Raw genomic sequence first — 17,483 nt, 5'->3', positions numbered from 1 at the left:
ACATCTTGTTATCAGAAATTCTTACATACCTTGGATCAATTTAGGAACAAGTTTTTTATAGCCAATTCCTGGTTTGTTAATGCTGTAGTTTTCATTAAGCCAATTTAATGCATATAAGGATCTATGCCACTTCCTTAGCCTAGATAGTTCATATTTAGCTTTTTCTAGATTTTCTTGCAATACTTTACATTCAACATCACAAAGATTATCTTTAGCCTCTTTTGGTTCCTTTTTGAAGCTTATCTTGCATATCACTCATTTTTTCTTTACTGTGTGTATCAGATGATTTATCATTTTTAGAAATGAGCTCAAGAACCTAGTTCTGAAGGTCTTGGACCTGTCCTTCAAGATCATCATTGTCAGATTCAAGTTCTTTGAGGTCAAGTTTAACACATGAAATATTGCTTATTAATTGATCATTTCCATTACTCATCTTGTCCATATTACTCATCATGGCCACAGTTATAGCCATTAGCTATTTTTTAGACATAACATGAATGGTTTATTTCAAGTTAAAGACACTTACCTGATTTGTCTCATCTTCAGTCTCTGAATCACTCATGGACATCATCCCTATCACTTGTTCTTATGTTTGGCTTTCCTCAATTGCTATCAGCGCCACCTCGAGGCTTTCATCTCCAAAATCTGTTTCCAAGGTCCTCAACATATATCATGAGCAGAAATGCAAGATGGCACCTCGTAGAGAATATTTCTGGGCAAAATTCTGTTGAACAGGTCCCTTACTTTAGCATTTTTCTGGATTACATGATAATCTTTATTATTATAAGCCTCTTCTCTCTTGTTTTATTTGTTTCCTTCTCTATCCACTTTGGTGGGGATGATTAGTCCATGACTGATAATCAGCCATAGATCAAAGTTAGTGGTTTGAAGGAATGTTTCCAACATCTTTCATTTATCATAGTGATGTCCATCAAATAGAAGAGGTATTCCAATGTGTATTCCAAGATGTACTGGAGGTTCTGTTTCCACTGTCTGATGTGCATCAATTACAGCATAGAGACTTGTGGCCCCATCCTCTTTATCTTTTTCTTTATCACTTCCATTGTCCTCATATGATGCTAGAAAAGACTGCTTCATTGCTTCAGTGAATCCTTACCTAAAAATTTTCCGTTGTTTGGACCTTTCTCTCTTAGTTTTTCCTGTTTCTCCTTTTTAGCTCTTTCTTTATTCCACTCAATTTCCCACATTTGGCACTATTTGACCATGTGATCTAGCTCTTTACACTTGTAGCACCCATCATAAGTGGCTTTGTCGATCAGTTTAGGCTTACCATTGTTCTCTCTCTTAGATACATTTTTGGAATTCCTCATGAACTTAGAAAACATTGCTAGGTTAGGATCATCACTGTCAGATTCATCTTCTTCAGATGACTTAAGAGCCAAGGCCTTATCCCTTCTTGGTTCTTCTTTGGCGCAGTTCTATCTTTCTCATTTCATGAGTCTTTAAGTTTCCAACCAACTCATCAAGCGATATCTTATCCATCTCCTTGGCTTCCTAAATAGCTGTGGCTTTTGATTCTCATGAAGCTATAAGAATCCTTAAACTTTGCTAACCAACTCTTCTGAAGTAAATACCTTCCCAAGTGATTTCAGTTCATTTGTTATTATAGTAAACCTAGTCATCATCTCTTGGATGGGCTCAGACTCCTTCATGGAGAAGAGCTCATAGTTCCTCATAAGAAATTCAATCCTTTATTTCTTCACTTGGTTTGTTCCTTCATGAACAGTTTTAAGTGCATCCCAGATCTCCTTTGCATTAGAGCAAGCTGATATCCTGTTGTACTCATCAAAACTAAGTCAATAGATAAGGATTTTCTTAGCCTTTGCATTCTTCTCCATCATTCTGAAATTTGTTGCTACAAATTCAGAGGGGTCTTTGAGAACATTTTCATTTTGCCCATTTTGTTTAGTAGGAGTTAGTGGACCTTGGTTCACTATGGTCCATAGTTCACAGTCTTCTGCCATCAGGAAATCTTTCATTCTTGCTTTTTACCAACTGTAGTATTTATCATTAAATAGAGGTGGTCTAGTAGTTGACTATCCTTCGTTAAATCCAGACGGATCACTCATTTTTTTTCAAGATCTCTCTAAGTGTTAATCGTGTATGAAACGACCTGCTTTGATACCAATTGTTAGTTTGAGTGCTTTTTTGGATTACTAAAAAAGTTGGTTCATTACCTTACTTATTACGCATAAGGTAAAATAAACAGTAAAGTAAATACAATAATTTTATGTAGAAAATTATCCGGCTCTAAAGGTACAAAAACCATGACCTACCACGTGGGATTTTAGCTTCAACTTTACTAGAACAATGAGCCAAATGTATCGATTATAAATCTGTAACTCAATACTTTCCAGTTATCCTACTTCAACTATTTGATTTATAAGTTATTCTAACTTGCAAAATCAAACACTCACTCCAATTCATTGATTATATATGACACTTTGATTCCAACTTGATTTCCTAAAATACATTTACTAGACTGACTCAAGATGAACACAACACAGGTACTCGACTCGAGTATATGAAAATGTAGTTCTTCAGTTGATGTGTAAAGGGTTGATCTCAGTAGTCTAAAAAGATAGTATTTAAATTCCCTAGAATCTGAATTCTTTTAGGAGTCCTATGCATAATCAGTTTCTCGTTTGATAGAATTCTTACTGCTCCAAGGACTCCACAAGTCTTGGGACTCTTATCTCTCATTTATGCAAGCGTATCTTCCTGGGCAACAACCCTTATCATGTTTAGCAGTCCTCGTCCCACAAATTCGGACCTGGGTAACTTTGAGATAAAGTGTCTTGCAAAAACGTGCTATCATCAACCTTGAGGAGCTGGTTCTTAGAGCACAGCAGTTAAGCATCTATGTTGAGGACCTTGTTCTTAGAGCATTTTATCTGTACAAACTTTGTTAATCATCAAAATTTCAATACTCAACACTTTTCATATTAAAGTCGTTAGAGATAACTCTTGAATGTGAAATCTTGGGTAAGAAAGTAGTACTAGTAACTAAACGAAAATAACTTCAACAGGGGATAATTAAGAAACCTCCAAACCCACCGCTAGACACCCTGTCATATTTTTTTGTGATGTCTTTTTCTCATCTTAACTCAACATCTTCTCATGTAGGGTCTGATAGCTATGTAGATCTTTCTAATAACTCCTACCCCACCCCATGCAAAAAAAAAAAAAAAAGAAACTCCACATTTTCTTCTACCCTCTAGAGTAAGAGAGAGGACTATAGTTAAGACTTTGACTTGTGTGGGTTTGTTTTCTGTTCATATCTCTCATCCACAGCTTGCATTATCGTACAATAAATCCAGGTAATATAAAGGGGACGAAGCAACTCCCACTTTTTAGCCTAAAGATAATTGGGAGTTGGATTCCCTTTATGACAAGTTACTGTTACTAAAGAAATTAAAGTTCATACTAGTTTAGTATTTTTATGGCAATTGTCCCATTTACAAGCATCATCATGAGCCAAAGCCAACAAGATGACACCATCGACAACATTAACAACACCATTAAAGATGATGATGATGATCATGAACATGACATGGTCATGCCTGGTTTTCGTTTCCACCCTACTGAAGAAGAACTTGTAGAGTTTTATCTTCGCCGTAAGGTTGAAGGCAAGCGTTTTAATGTTGAACTCATCACTTTTCTTGATCTTTATCGCTATGACCCTTGGGAGCTTCCTGGTATATATATTAATTTTCTACTCTCCTTTTATCTCCCTATTTCACTGAATTCCAATCTCTTACTCTTTCACTTTTCCTATTTTTTCTCAATCATTCTCCGTATTGATATTGGTACTAGTAGAGGCGGATTTAGAATTTTAAACTTGATGGGTTCAACCCTTTCGTTCTTTAACTTGTTGTACTTTTGAAATTATGAGTTCAGAATTTAATGTTTCCATGTCGAATATACTGAGTAAAGTTGAGACAATTAATGGTACAAATATTGCATCCGCCTCTTGGTGCTAGCACATAATCTTGGAAGTGTTTAGGGGGTTTTCTTGTAAGTTTTATAACTTGGTTTGCTTTGTTGGTTTTAGCGTTGGCATCAATTGGAGAGAAGGAATGGTATTTCTATGTACCAAGAGATCGGAAGTACAGAAATGGGGACAGGCCTAATAGGGTGACAACTTCAGGTTACTGGAAAGCTACTGGAGCTGATAGAATGATTCGAAGCGAGAATTCGCGGTCGATTGGCCTGAAAAAGACATTGGTTTTCTACTCCGGCAAAGCTCCTAAGGGGATTAGAACTAGTTGGATTATGAATGAATATCGTCTGCCACAGCATGAGACTGAACGCCTACAAAAGGTAATGGATTCAATTAATTGCTCTATAATAAGAGTAACTTCACAAATTCCTCATTTCTTGACCGTCTTATGGTGTTCTTGGTTACAAAGATGTGCATATCAAGCTTGACTATTGACCTACTATTTATTCAAAAGTGGGAAGCTACAGAATCAATCAATGTTAGCTCCAATTAATGGTTCATTAGAAAACCTAATACTACTAATTTTTCATTCTCAATGTTAAGATTAAGCTCATAGAAGATGAAAAGGGCAACATATGAGGAAGAAAAATGTGAATAGAACAAATGCACGTAGTTTACCAAGTTGACAAGGGATTCATTTAATCATAAATTTAGTTGAGTTTAATTTTTAAATGCCCATGACGAAAACGTAGATCCAATATATTAACATGCATGGAAGTTACGAATTTATGACCTCCTGATCCTTTTTTTCAATTCACAAGAGGTCAAATTTTGATTGTTGTGTAAGTTACTGAATGAATCTATACGATGTTTTTCAGGCTGAAATTTCACTGTGTCGTGTCCATAAAAGATCTGGAGTAGAAGACCATCCATCTCTCCCTCGATCACTTCCCACAACAAGAGCATCATCTTCTTCTTCCTCAAGAGGGACAACTAATTCAATCAAGAAACAACACCATCAACAAGTAGTACAAAATTCATTGATCTCACCATATGTAGCAGGTCAAACCTCCCAACAGCAAATTGATGAAAAATTGAGTACTGAAACAAGTGCAAGCAGTACTAGCACTGATCACCACCATCATCATCACGTCGCTACATCTCTCGGCCTCAATTCCCTTTCAAATTCTTACAATTCCATCGCGTTAGACCCCATGGCTAGGGACACAGTCACTTCAGCCCTCCTTACAACATCCAGCTCCTTATCGCCTTTTGCTTCGTTAGTCTCACAGAGTAGTACTGGTGCTGTAGTCGATGATCTCCACAAACTAATCAACTTAGATCAGCAGGTCGTGTTTCATAATCAGAATTTTCATAATAATCCCATTAACCATATTCCTGCTGTTGCATCCCAGCAATTTTTGCAGCCACAAGTATTACCACAACATGCGCAGCCTCAATCTTTATTGTTCCAAGGATCTCTTCAGTCGTCCTCGTCGTCTTTTTCAGACAGATTATGGGAATGGAGTTCAATTCAAACTGATGCAAACTGTAAAGACTACCAACCCAATAACCCCTTCAGGTAGTCTTATGAATAAGCTACTAATAGACATATATATATACATAGAGCTCTATATTTTTACTAGCAGTGGTCAAAATAATGTGCATGGTACCTTTGTTAGGGTTTTGGGATCTTAGTTAGATTATTAGTTTTTAGTTAATTGTAATTTCTCTTACTATCGGTACTTGATTAAATATGTGATTTAGCTGTACTTTTCAATAAGGAAAAAGGTTAATTATAGTTAATTAATTCATTAACTTCTATGGTATCCAACATTTTTGTTTTTGTTGATTATATCGAGTTAAAGGCCTTCTTGTTTACAAGTTTTAGCTTTGACATATATTTGGGAAAATTTGGAGAGGAAGTACTAATGGAGTGAATTACTTTTACTTTCTACTATTAAGCAAAAGAAAAATACCTACTAATTATATCTAGAATTATTTTAGGAATCAAAACACTGTGCCTTGTACAGTGGTGGACCCAGAATTTTGTGCAAGCGGGTTCAATCTTAGAAGTATATAACTTTAATCGCAAAATAGTAATTGTCAAGTAGGCTCAAATAAAATATTTATACAAAATTTACGTAGCTTTAATCCTAATTTATACATATATACAGTATTATTTTTTGATAAAGCCGGTTCAGTTGAACCCGCTTGCAACCACCTGCGTCCCCCACGGGTCTAGTATATGTCCCTTCATTATTCAGGTATACAGCTAACAAAATGATAAAGAGGCAAAATCGTTTCCATTGAAGTTTTTGGAATCAAAAGGGATGAACATAAAAAGCTGACTGTCTATTGTTCCAATAAACATACTGTTATTCATGAGAAATAATGATATAATATGATTGATTCACAGATGACTATGAAGAGACAAAACTGCATATGGAAAATGTTGGAAAAGGAACGCATTTTCACAAGCCAACATCTATATAGAAGACAAATTAATTGTACATCAAGATTTGCCTGAATAGTTCTGGTGGTAACTAATCCATTACAAATATTTCATTGTTGAGTAAAATATCAGTACTAGATCCAATTTATTTATATATATAGCTACGTTATTTCTTGAGATTATCTTTTCTATATATATGTGTCGGCTAGTCTAAAAAGTTCTTTACATCGTTCTAACAAAATGCTACTCTATTTATCCATCAAGGAGAAATATTATCTTGTACATTTTCTTAACATTTGTGACTAGAGGGAGAGGGTATATGTGCGCCATTGAGAGGTTGCATGTTTTGGTATTTTAGATGAACGTTTTCTACCATTAAAGGATGTGGTGCAGTAGATGAGATTGTTCTTCCCTTAACCAGAGGTCTTGGGTTCGAGTTTTGAGTATGGAAAAATTCTTGATAGGGAGCGCTCCCCCCCAATGGGGTACTCCCTCCTCCCCCCCAATGGGACCCTACGCAGCGCGAATTCGGATATAGCCGGGGTCAAATACGGTTACCGAACACCGGCTGGAAAACCCAAAAAAAGATAAACGTGTTCTCACAAACTGTTAAGTTTAGAGTATTTGATTGTCAAAAGTTGTTTTCCTAATTAGAGGGTAGAAGAGTAAGAGCCTTATTAATTACTAATTAGAATTTCCTATTTATTAAAAGAGCTTTATATTAAGTGGCGGGACGGAATTATGAAATGACTAGGCCAAGCACATTCCAAATTCACGTGTAATACGACGAAAATGTGATTTTGATCCTGTTTGGAAAGCCATATTTAATTGGATGGTATAATTGGCTGAAATTATATATACTATCTTGGACTAATATTTTTTTCAAAAAATAATTATTTGGTGGAGAGGTTACGTTCTTCAATTTCAAAGGGAAGTGCGGATTGCTGATAACAATATATGGTTTATTTTCTTCTTTGGATGTATTATTCTTTTTTACATTCTTTCTCTTTTATTTCAAATGTATGAAGAACACTTGTTTAAATAATTTCGTATTTTACTATCCATGCTTAATTTCCTATTTATTAATATGAATCATTATTATAGGAAAATATATATACTTACTAAACCCATATCTATCTTCTTGTAACAACAAGTCCTTTCGTAATCTCATATACGTTGCTTTTCTAACATATAATATTTTGTCTATTTTTTATTGGCAAAAAATCAGTTGAAAAAATAAAAGGTTCAAGAACGAACTCTTCTTAGTTTTTCTTATTTGTAGGTGACAGAACCTTGAATCATTTAATTGACCAAGTATGCATAAGATTGAGTCATTTTATTGACTAAAAACAATCTTTTTTCTAAACGATATCAAGCTCTAAGATACTGGAGAATGACATGACTTTATAACAAAAATTTGGAAACGGCCAATGTGACACTAGCCGTCCAAGACAAGTCAAGAGGAAATGACTGTTTAATGTTGTTTGATATGCAATTAAATCTGTTGAGATTTTTTCTTATTAGACCAAAAAGAATGAATAATTACTAACTTGAATACTATTAATTTGAGTATTATCTCATTTTGGTGTGTCTCACTAATTTTTTTCAATTTGAAATGATTGAACCTGCATGAACTAATCTACTATAAATTGAAATAAGAAAAAAGAATTAACATATTGATCTCGATGGCTTTTTGAAACTTGCACATTAATTACCTCTTTAATTTGTAGTGTAGGAATAGACTCCGAACCAAAGGCGGACAAATGAGGAGTCATCGGCACCCGTAAAGTTTGATAAAAATTCGATATATACATGTACATGTCGTTAAAAAAATAATATATTAGCAATGATACCCTATATACAAAGCAAATTTTGGTTGAATGTAAATGTGCACCCGAGTGCTACTTCTAAATACTGGATCCGGCTCTGCTCCGAGCTCCTTTTTCTTCTACGTATATATAGGTTGTCCAACTACTAATAGTAATAGGTCATTCTCTTGAAGATTCAGTATGATAGTGATTTTGCAGAACCTACAAGAATTGCTACTAAAGTCTTCTATATTTAGAAAAATTAAAGCACATATCATATCAAGGAAGCATTATTTGACTTCTACATCAAGCTTGAAGTATTGGAGTTCACATCTGTTTAGATGCTGGAGTTCGTTTAAGGGGAAAAGATACCTCTGTATAGTATTTGAATAATTGAAATTGATGAACAGAGTAACGTAATGTATGATTACTATATTCTTATTGATATTTAGAGGCGGACCCAGGATTTGAAAGTGGCGGGGGAATATTGCAGATATGTCAGAAGGATAATATACAGCTGTATTCAATTTTGTAAACTAGGGAACAGTTTTCTGAGAAGGAGTACTAACATAAGGAGAAAGTTAAAGGCCAAAGTTTATTCAAAACGTGAAGGAACATCTTGTAGAAAGCTGTCATGCAATGTTAACAGATACAATGGGGAATGTAAGCAAGTGAACCATCACCATCATCAAGTTCTCAGATTTATTTGTCACCACAATAGTCTTGATTCCAATTGCGTTGTTCCTCAACCAGTGTCCCGCATAAAAAATGGGTTGTTTTCCGTCTCTAGTCATAACACGATATAGTGACAGTTACATTTAGAATTCAAGCTTGACGAAGTGAGCTGATAACTAATGAATTCGCACTTCAGTTAGATATTCTACATCCAGTTTGCAAAGATGCAGGTACCCCATTCATGATAGATTATCAGTCTTGAGGCATGTGATTTGACAAAAACGAGAAGTTATTTTAGAAATTATGTCCAAGTAAATTCTGGAATATTAGCAGCAGTAGTATGTACATTTAAGAGAGAGAGTTACTCATACCAAGACTAACCTTGCATCAACGATAAAAGAGTGCTACTTCATCTTTTGCCAGCTCCTTTCCAGTCATGTTGTCGCTTCTACCTAAACAGAACAAGCCACTGCTTCTAAAACCCAGCAGAATCTAACTCCATAAACTGCAAATCGCCTAATTTTGCAACCTCTTAGTCTTCTCCTGTAACATGCTCAGTAGAGTTTTGTATACACAGACAAATCAAATAATAGTTACATGACACATATCAAACGGAGTGTTCCGTTGCACTAGAAATAGACGTGTTTTGAAAAATGAAATTGGAATCTCCTTGCTGCTGATTTCCTTACATTAGGACGTCCTACAATCACAACAGTAGAAGCTCGACAATACAAATCAACATTTTAATGGGACGTTTGTCTTTTAGCCCATCAGCACAACTAGGAATGGCAGATTTAACGTTAGAAAACAAATACCTATCAGCATCTGAAGCCACAAAATCAAAATCAGATAACTCATCTTGCAAATCTTGCGCCGAAAAAGTCCAGAGTTTTCAACATAAATGTCCATTGCCATTGGCAATAATTTTATCCTGAAAGTGCAGTTCCACCACCAGTGTTGATCAAACTACTTGATGAGCAGAATTTAAGGGATTGAGGGGAAGAACAATCCATGAAGGAATTCGGTCAAAGTGGATAGAGGGTAAAGAAGAGGATAAATTAGAGAAACAAAGAGAGGAAGCCTCCGATTCACAATTCACAGTGACTTCTCATCACATATGTAGTGAAGCTATTTGCAACTAAACCTAAAATAGGGAATCACTAACAGAATTAACCGAATATGGGACAAATAACCATCCAACTGAAATACCCAACTGCTTAAACCGTTGTATTTACCAGCACAACAAAAGTGATACTATCAAATGAGTACCAACTGTTCTAACTACTACTACTACTACTACAAAGCCTCAAGCCAAATCCAAGTTGTGGTGACAAAACCAGAACTTTTGAGACCATTCTCACTACTAATAGCGCAGAGAAGTGATCGAGTAATCTGAATCAATTAGATATCAGGAATCAAATTCAGACTGCTTTTGAATAGTTTCAATTCAATGCCATTACAGGTTTTATGGGATCTTGAAGCTGAATCGAACCAATGGCAGGTTCTGTGAAGTGGTTGTTTTAGAAAGTATATGTGAGTTCAGAGCAGTGAAACAAGTTTATAAAAAGAGATCAGAATCAATGAAAACTGCACTATTGTTTCCTTTAATAATAAACATACTACTCATTCTTCTCTTTTCTTGAGTAGTTTACACCAACTACCATTGCTAAGATGATGAGATGGTCAAAATTCGAAAACGCCTTTTTGTTTATTGGCTTTCATTTGATATTTACAGTCTTTAATTTGGAGAGAAAAGAAGTCAAACCAACTAGAACATGAGCTCTTAGGAAAACATAGAAATGGTGAAACCATGCGAGAAAATAAAGAGTAATTTTACTACATGACAATTAGCGATTAAAAAGCTATTCAGCTTATTTCCATGTTGGAGTTGTCCCGTATAACCAATCGCGTTTTAATTCAATTTTTACTCGAGAGCTTCTTTCTTCTTTCTCTTTGGCTCATCTTTTTCATCGATCAATCAATCAACTACAAGCTAAAAGAAAAAACAAATCAGTCAGTATCATTCCTCCGAGTAGGACAAAGAGAAAGGAGACAAGACTCACAGTCCCCTACTTTGTCAATCAAAGTCTCATTTAATCTATTCTTGAAAGTGTATGAATAGAAGACCATTTTCTAGAATGTCTTGTATTCAGGCCTTCATTGGCCTTCGGGGGTACTCCATTCGCCCACATGCTCAGCTGAACCAAGCCACACAGGCCTTAAGCGACAAACAAGCAGATTCTCGGATTGAAGAAGCAGTGACTGTCATTGATGAAGTCCAGCATCAGGAGCCTACATTCTCAAATTAGTTGGAATCATCGGTTAAATGAACATTTCGAAACCACTCAAAGGATTTTATCATAATTAAACTACTTTTATGTTTGCCATCAACTACAATAACCAAACCGTCTTGGAACTGACTATACTTGATACAATAATGAAAGCTTTGTCTTGCTTTAACCGAAAATGACTATTCTTTTTAAAGAAAAGAGAAAAAACGATGCTACTTCATTTGGAATACTGGTGCAATTGCAACCGAGACACAACCCAACGAATTTCACCCTCCGTACTTTTCACTTTAAAAAAGTGAAAAATATAAACTACTCCACTTTTGATTACAAAACAAGGACATCCAAATTGGATAACGAAGACTAAAAAGTACTATAAGCAAAGAAGCCATTCGTGTTATTTCTATCCCAGTCCAACTTTTATTGACAACAACAATGTTAGCAATAATAACATCGAATTTTCACAGAAGGAGCGGATGTCGACCTTATCCTTACCCTTACTCCTATAATAGCAACAACAACAAATCAAGTAAATTTACACAAATAAAATTTAGAGAGAGTAATATGTATATAGACTTGCTCTAGAATATTAAAACACTGTTAGGATAGACCCTCTGCTTAACAAATGTCAAAATCAAAACTCACAAATCACAACTATCATTCTATTCTAACACCTCTTCCTCAGAACAAGAAGAAAAAGAAGATAGAGAAACCTTTTCGTTCTCCAAGGCAAAATCTTCGGCCCAACCAATAAAAAATTCTCAAGTAGTAGGCTATAATTTTTAACAAGAAAGAAAAAGGCATTTCGCATCAGATTTCTGAATTCTCATCTCTCCCAACAAGAAAAGAAACCCCTATAGATCTAATAAGTTTTCACCAAAAAATAAAAATTTTAAAACCAAAAAATATACTACAGTATATACTACGTATTTATTTTACTAAAATAGCGCTTACCCTCAAAAAAAAAAAAAAAAAAAAAAGAGGCAGCTGCTAAAACCCTCTCCCCCACCACCCTGCACTTTCCTTTTTCTTCCCGCTGTTTCCTCTCTTTCTTCTCTCTCTTTATATCCATTTCTTACAATTTTTCTTATTACTTCTTACAATTTCTCATAAAAAATTAAACTTTTATTTATCTTCTTCATTTTTACAGCACATAGCAAGCCAATTTTAAATTTTGGGCAAACATGAAGAGGAAACCCTAGCTCTTAGCACAAAACCCTAATTCCCTTCTACCCAATTCTTGGTTTTTCCAAAGACTCAATTTTTTGCTTGTGGGTTTGTTGAAAATTGCGTGGAGAAAAGGATAATATGGAAAATCCGGTACCTAGGACTGTAGAAGAAGTATTCAACGATTTCAAAGGTCGTAGAGCTGGTTTAATTAAAGCACTTACCGTAGGTTTGTAAATTTGTTTCCTTTTTTTTTTCTCATGCGCTTTTATGTGTTTTTGAGCATAAGCACTTTCTGGGTGTTTCTGAATTTTGTTGGTTTTGCTAATTATGATTTTTTGCTTTTTTTAATTAATTATTGCAGATGTTGAGAAGTTTTATCAGCAGTGTGATCCTGGTGAGTTTTCGTTTCTCAGTGTTTGATTGGATTGTTGTGGTCCATCTATATGTGTACATTTGGTTCTTTTTGGATAATTGAGCTTGAGTTGTATTTCTGAATGCAGTAGCTTTTAATTTCTGGAATTGTTTTCTTTGTATTTCTAATTCTTATAAATTTCTGTTGTTTCATGTTCCTACTTTATTTTAAATCGTCTTCGTCCATAGAGTGATTAAGCCACTTGATTAGGACCTTTTGACTGTTAATATATCAGATTTTCATAAATTTGCTTCTTGTAGTGTTACTGTATCAGTTCTGTAATTTTTAATGTTGCTGCCCCGTAGGGTGGTCTAAAACACGTTGTTAGAGCTTTCTGTCTGTTTGCATCATTTTGGCATTTGATGTGTTCTTTGGCTGTTATGCAGGAATGGAAAGATCAAATCTTTAACGAGTAGTTAATTGTCGTCTTCATTTGAAAGAGTAATTCTTCTGCATTTATGACAAAAGTGTCATGATCTTAAACTGTATTCCAAAATAAGTTGTAACAATGAGATCATTACTTAGAATGTTATGTCGTTTAGCGAGAGTTTCAATGTCAGAAGTGTTTTCGTTATAATGTTGATGACTGTTATCAAATCTCAAGGAAGAAGAGCTGTAAAACTTCTTTTATGTGGCAGTGATCATCATTTCTCTATCACATTGATATAAAAGTCTAATAACCGTTAATCTTGTTTACTATGGGTGAATAGGCCTGTTTCGGTGTCTGTTGCATTAAAAAAAATGTCAGATTTTTTCTGATTGTATCAACTGGTATACTTATGAGGATAGAAAAATATGATTGCAGTGTTGAAAGCACTTTGATGTAGATGCATTTGGTGTATAGTTACTTAAGGTGTCTTGAGGCAGTTTAATTAAAATGGTTGAAGTTTGTGGTAGTGTGTGATGATAGTATATTCTCACCTTGTGATTAATAAATGTTCTCGTCTTCTATTTTTCCCTCTCTGGACAAGTTCTTTTTTTTAGGTTTTTTCTTTGGGGGGGTTGAGGAGGTGAGAGTTCTGTTATTTGGAAAACCTTATTTTGCATGTTGCCAGGATTAGAGGTGCTTTTTTGTGCCATAATTCATGAATTGTTTTTGAAATATTTGATATAATAGTGAAACATAATGTAGCTTTGTCCCGGATGTTTGACTTCTTTCTTTGATGCAGTGTCTAACTTGTTTATATCTATTATAGTGTCTGTAAATAACTCTATTTGAAGAACTCGTTCAAATTCTTTATTTCGTTGCTGTTATTTATTTTTTTCCCATTAACAGAAATTCTGATTATGACCTTCATCACAAAGTATATCAATCGGCTACTATATCAAACAGTTGTGTCAGTCTTTATGACAGTGTATTTATTTAAGGGCTTCGTGGAATTGCGACTTGGAAGTTGTCAGGAAAATAGATTTTTCTTTTGTGTTGTCGCATCATTCATCCCCCCCCCTTTCCCTCACTTCACAGTGTACCCTCTCTTTTCCCTTGTTTTGAGCTTGTTGGGTGTTTCCCTCATTGGGTGTTGTTCAATTGTTGGTTTATTTAGACTACTTATGCAGATCATTTATGTCTTTATGAAGTGTTTATAACCTTTTCTGAACTTAACACATGTTTTTACTTTCAGAAAAGGAGAACTTGTGTCTCTATGGGCTTCCTAGTGAGACGTGGGAAGTAAACCTCCCTGTGGAAGAGGTGCCTCCAGAACTTCCGGAGCCAGCATTAGGCATAAATTTTGCACGTGATGGAATGCAAGAGAAAGACTGGTTATCACTTGTTGCTGTTCACAGTGATTCATGGTTGCTTTCTGTTGCGTTCTACTTTGGTGCACGGTTTGGGTTCGGCAAGAGTGAAAGGTATTATAATGTCTGTTACCTTTAGATTTCACCATCTTCTTTTACTGTTTTTCCACCTTGCTCCTATCTGTTGTATTTCATTTGCATATTTATGTTTATCTTGTTTGATGAAGACATTGGGGGCTGGGGCTACCTTTTGGCAAATGTAAATAAGTGTTGTGCCATGTGCTGGCGTCCTAATAAATTGTGTGGATTTTCTGTGCTCCCTTCTAAACTCTGTCATTGCAGTGTCTATCGGGTAGTCTTTGCTTGTCTACAACACTTTTTATCTTTTCGGGGGTGGCTGTGGTGGCATAAGTTGAGCTACTTCTTTCACATACTAATTTCCGTCATGCTGCTTAAAACTCACCTCCATAAGCAATTGGTGCATCCAGAACTTGTGTGCTCCGCTGACCGATTTCAGGGAGAAAAGCTTAAATGCTTGCTGTCCGTTTTTTTTTTTTTTTTTGTTTCATAGGTGAGACATCATTGTTCCATGAAAAATCACAGAAGAAATTTAATCAAGAATCATGTTATGGAAGTCTCTTTTTTCCCTTTTCTAACCCAGACAGTTGGAGCTCCCTTTTCTACCCTTCAATCGCTGATGAAGAAATTGGTATATATATTCCTTTTTATTGTCCTCTCGCTTACCACATAGTGTTTGACCTGTTTGCTGTATCTCACTGAGGTTGACCCAACAGTCAACTGACCAATGAACTAGGCCTTATCCCAAACAAATTATGTCTGCTTCATTTTATCCGCTTTGCACTCTCCAAGATTCAGTATTTGGAATTCATCATAGTTAGACGATCTTACGCTTGCCATTTATCTACCACAACCCTTCTCCTTTATTGGCATAGGGCCAGCCATGCTTTGCAAGTCTCACATAGACAGAGTTGTGGTCAATTGATGGTATTGAGTTTAAAAATATTTTTTTCATGTTAAATATATTCTCACAAAAGCACCAAGAAGGTGCAAAACTGCAAATATATTGAGTTTAAAACAGTAACCCTCTAAAGTATAAGTCTTAGCTGTAATTACTAACCAAGTTAGAAACTCTAGGATGAAGAATTACTGTCAGTTAGATTATTTGGCCAATATAGGAATCCACCTTTAACCAAAGTTGACGGTGTTTTATATTCTCTCCATCATGAAAAGAATTGTTTTTCTTTGTCTTGGTGGGCACATTGATGACTTGTTGCAATGATATTCTTGGTGTGATGAGATTTCAAACATCTTCCATTTTTAGGTTATGGTTATAGAATTTCTTTACAATTTCCTTATTTTAAAAAGGGAATGATTAAAGATTTGCAATGCTCTTGGTCCTTTCTCTATTCTGGGGAAGGTTATTAGGTGCTAGTTTTTAGATAAAAGCAAATTCATTCACTTAGTTGCATTGGTTTGTGGCATCATTGGTTAAGATAGTGTTTGGTTAATGAAACTAAGGATGCCTGACATGTTGAGATGTTTACCTTCTGCTGGTGTTTTTGGATGTTCATCGAATAAAATAGTGCTCAGTGGGGTGAACCGAAGGAGGTCTGACATCTTGAGAGGTTCACCATCAGCTATTAATACTGGCTGTAGCATCATTGGATAAGTTAGTGATTACTTGAGTTACCGAAGGATGTCTAACATGTCAGGATGGCACAAGTGCTGTATAACACTTGGAGCAACTTTTTGTGTAGCATCCCCCCCTCCCCCCTTTCTTTTCTTTTCTACTCTTTATTCGTGTAGGTTAGAGGATCTCTTGGAACACAAAACTATGACAGAAATCCTTATAAGCTGGATTTTATACTGGGAAACTGGTTGGATCGCGTGGGGTTCCATAATCATGTGTTCTATGTCCATAAATGTTAACTTGAATTTGGTTTATATTTGTCAAGTGCCATAGTTTGCCTAGCTAGTCCAATCTCATAGATGTGGCTTCCATTGGTTAAATGGTTATCTGATATTAATTTAGAGAGGATAATTGTTTTATTCTGGAAATTATGTATACAGGAAGAGGCTTTTCCAAATGATAAATGATCTGCCAACAGTATTTGAGGTTGTAACCGGAGCTGCTAAGCAGGCACATGATGCCGCTCACAATAATAGCAGCAAAAGCAAATCAAGTGGAAAGGTTCTCATATACATGACCTAACATGTATAATTATATTTTTATTCCTCTCATAAATGATTTTTGCTATCATCTTTGGTTTGCAGTCTCGACAGCCAGAACCCCAACCCAAGGCAGTAAAGATATCTCCACCTAAAATGGAGGATGAAAGTGGGGAGGAGGAAGAAGAAGAAGATGATGAACAAGGGGCAACTCTCTGTGGAGCTTGTGGTGATAATTACGCCACTGATGAATTCTGGATTTGCTGTGATATTTGCGAGAGATGGTTCCATGGCAAATGTGTGAAGATTACTCCAGCAAAAGCTGAACACATCAAGCAGTATAAGTGTCCTAGTTGCAGTAGCAAGAGAGCTAGAGTTTAAATTGTGGTAACTTTAAAGAGCAGCATCAATCAAGTTGTGATGTTGGAAGGTCTAGAACTTTTAGCTCAGTTACTGAAGTGTCATCTGTATCAAAGTTGAATGTTTGCTGATCGGATGTCCCTTTCATAAATATTTTCTGTCTGTTTATCTTGCTTTTGGATTGCGTTTTAGATAATTACATTTGTGCCTGTTACCATCTTGTGTTTGAGGGTATATTTTCATCTTTTTCTTTTACTATAATGGCTTATCTAAATACCAGGCTGCGGTAGTATGAGAAATTTAGAAACTTTTGAGAATCTTAATTTTAATAGGGGAACAGCAACCTCCTTAAACTTGTTATTATGTGAAACTGAAATGAATTCAATTGCTGGTGGAACAAAAACAATCTAACAATCACCGCCCT

The 17,483-nt window shown here is 35.4% G+C and overlaps 2 protein-coding genes across 2 annotated transcripts; both read left to right on the top strand.

Annotated features, from left to right (window-relative positions):
• Nucleotides 1-3,207: 3,207 nt before the first annotated feature.
• On the top strand, nt 3,208-6,507 carry LOC104243426 (NAC domain-containing protein 35-like). Its single transcript, XM_009798605.2, has 4 exons — nt 3,208-3,719; nt 4,076-4,344; nt 4,843-5,546; nt 6,384-6,507. Exons 1-4 carry the CDS (start codon nt 3,464-3,466, stop codon nt 6,385-6,387), a joined length of 1,233 nt encoding a protein of 410 aa, XP_009796907.1. The 5' UTR covers nt 3,208-3,463; the 3' UTR covers nt 6,388-6,507.
• A 5,303-nt stretch (nt 6,508-11,810) lies between these two features.
• On the top strand, nt 11,811-17,279 carry LOC104243427 (PHD finger protein Alfin1-like). The gene is made up of 5 exons (XM_009798607.2): nt 11,811-12,586; nt 12,722-12,754; nt 14,395-14,623; nt 16,601-16,721; nt 16,805-17,279. The coding sequence occupies exons 1-5, from the start codon at nt 12,499-12,501 to the stop codon at nt 17,078-17,080; spliced, it is 747 nt and encodes a 248-aa protein (XP_009796909.1). The 5' UTR covers nt 11,811-12,498; the 3' UTR covers nt 17,081-17,279.
• Nucleotides 17,280-17,483: the final 204 nt, after the last annotated feature.

Source organism: Nicotiana sylvestris, chromosome 1 (genome assembly GCF_000393655.2).
Source record: "Nicotiana sylvestris chromosome 1, ASM39365v2, whole genome shotgun sequence".
NCBI classification, from domain to species: Eukaryota; Viridiplantae; Streptophyta; class Magnoliopsida; order Solanales; family Solanaceae; genus Nicotiana; species Nicotiana sylvestris.
This window is presented reverse-complemented; position numbering and strand designations above follow the sequence as displayed.

What these genes read in the sequence shown, in the direction of transcription:
- LOC104243426 (XM_009798605.2), top strand. Translation starts at nt 3,464, where the DNA reads ATGGCAATTGTCCCATTTACAAGCATCATCATGAGCCAAAGCCAACAA. An exon ending in TGACCCTTGGGAGCTTCCTG is followed by an intron (nt 3,720 to 4,075) that starts GTATATATATTA and finishes TGTTGGTTTTAG; the next exon opens with CGTTGGCATCAATTGGAGAG. An exon ending in AGACTGAACGCCTACAAAAG is followed by an intron (nt 4,345 to 4,842) that starts GTAATGGATTCA and finishes GATGTTTTTCAG; the next exon opens with GCTGAAATTTCACTGTGTCG.
- LOC104243427 (XM_009798607.2), top strand. Translation starts at nt 12,499, where the DNA reads ATGGAAAATCCGGTACCTAGGACTGTAGAAGAAGTATTCAACGATTTC. An exon ending in TTATCAGCAGTGTGATCCTG is followed by an intron (nt 12,755 to 14,394) that starts GTGAGTTTTCGT and finishes TTTTACTTTCAG; the next exon opens with AAAAGGAGAACTTGTGTCTC. An exon ending in GGGTTCGGCAAGAGTGAAAG is followed by an intron (nt 14,624 to 16,600) that starts GTATTATAATGT and finishes TTATGTATACAG; the next exon opens with GAAGAGGCTTTTCCAAATGA.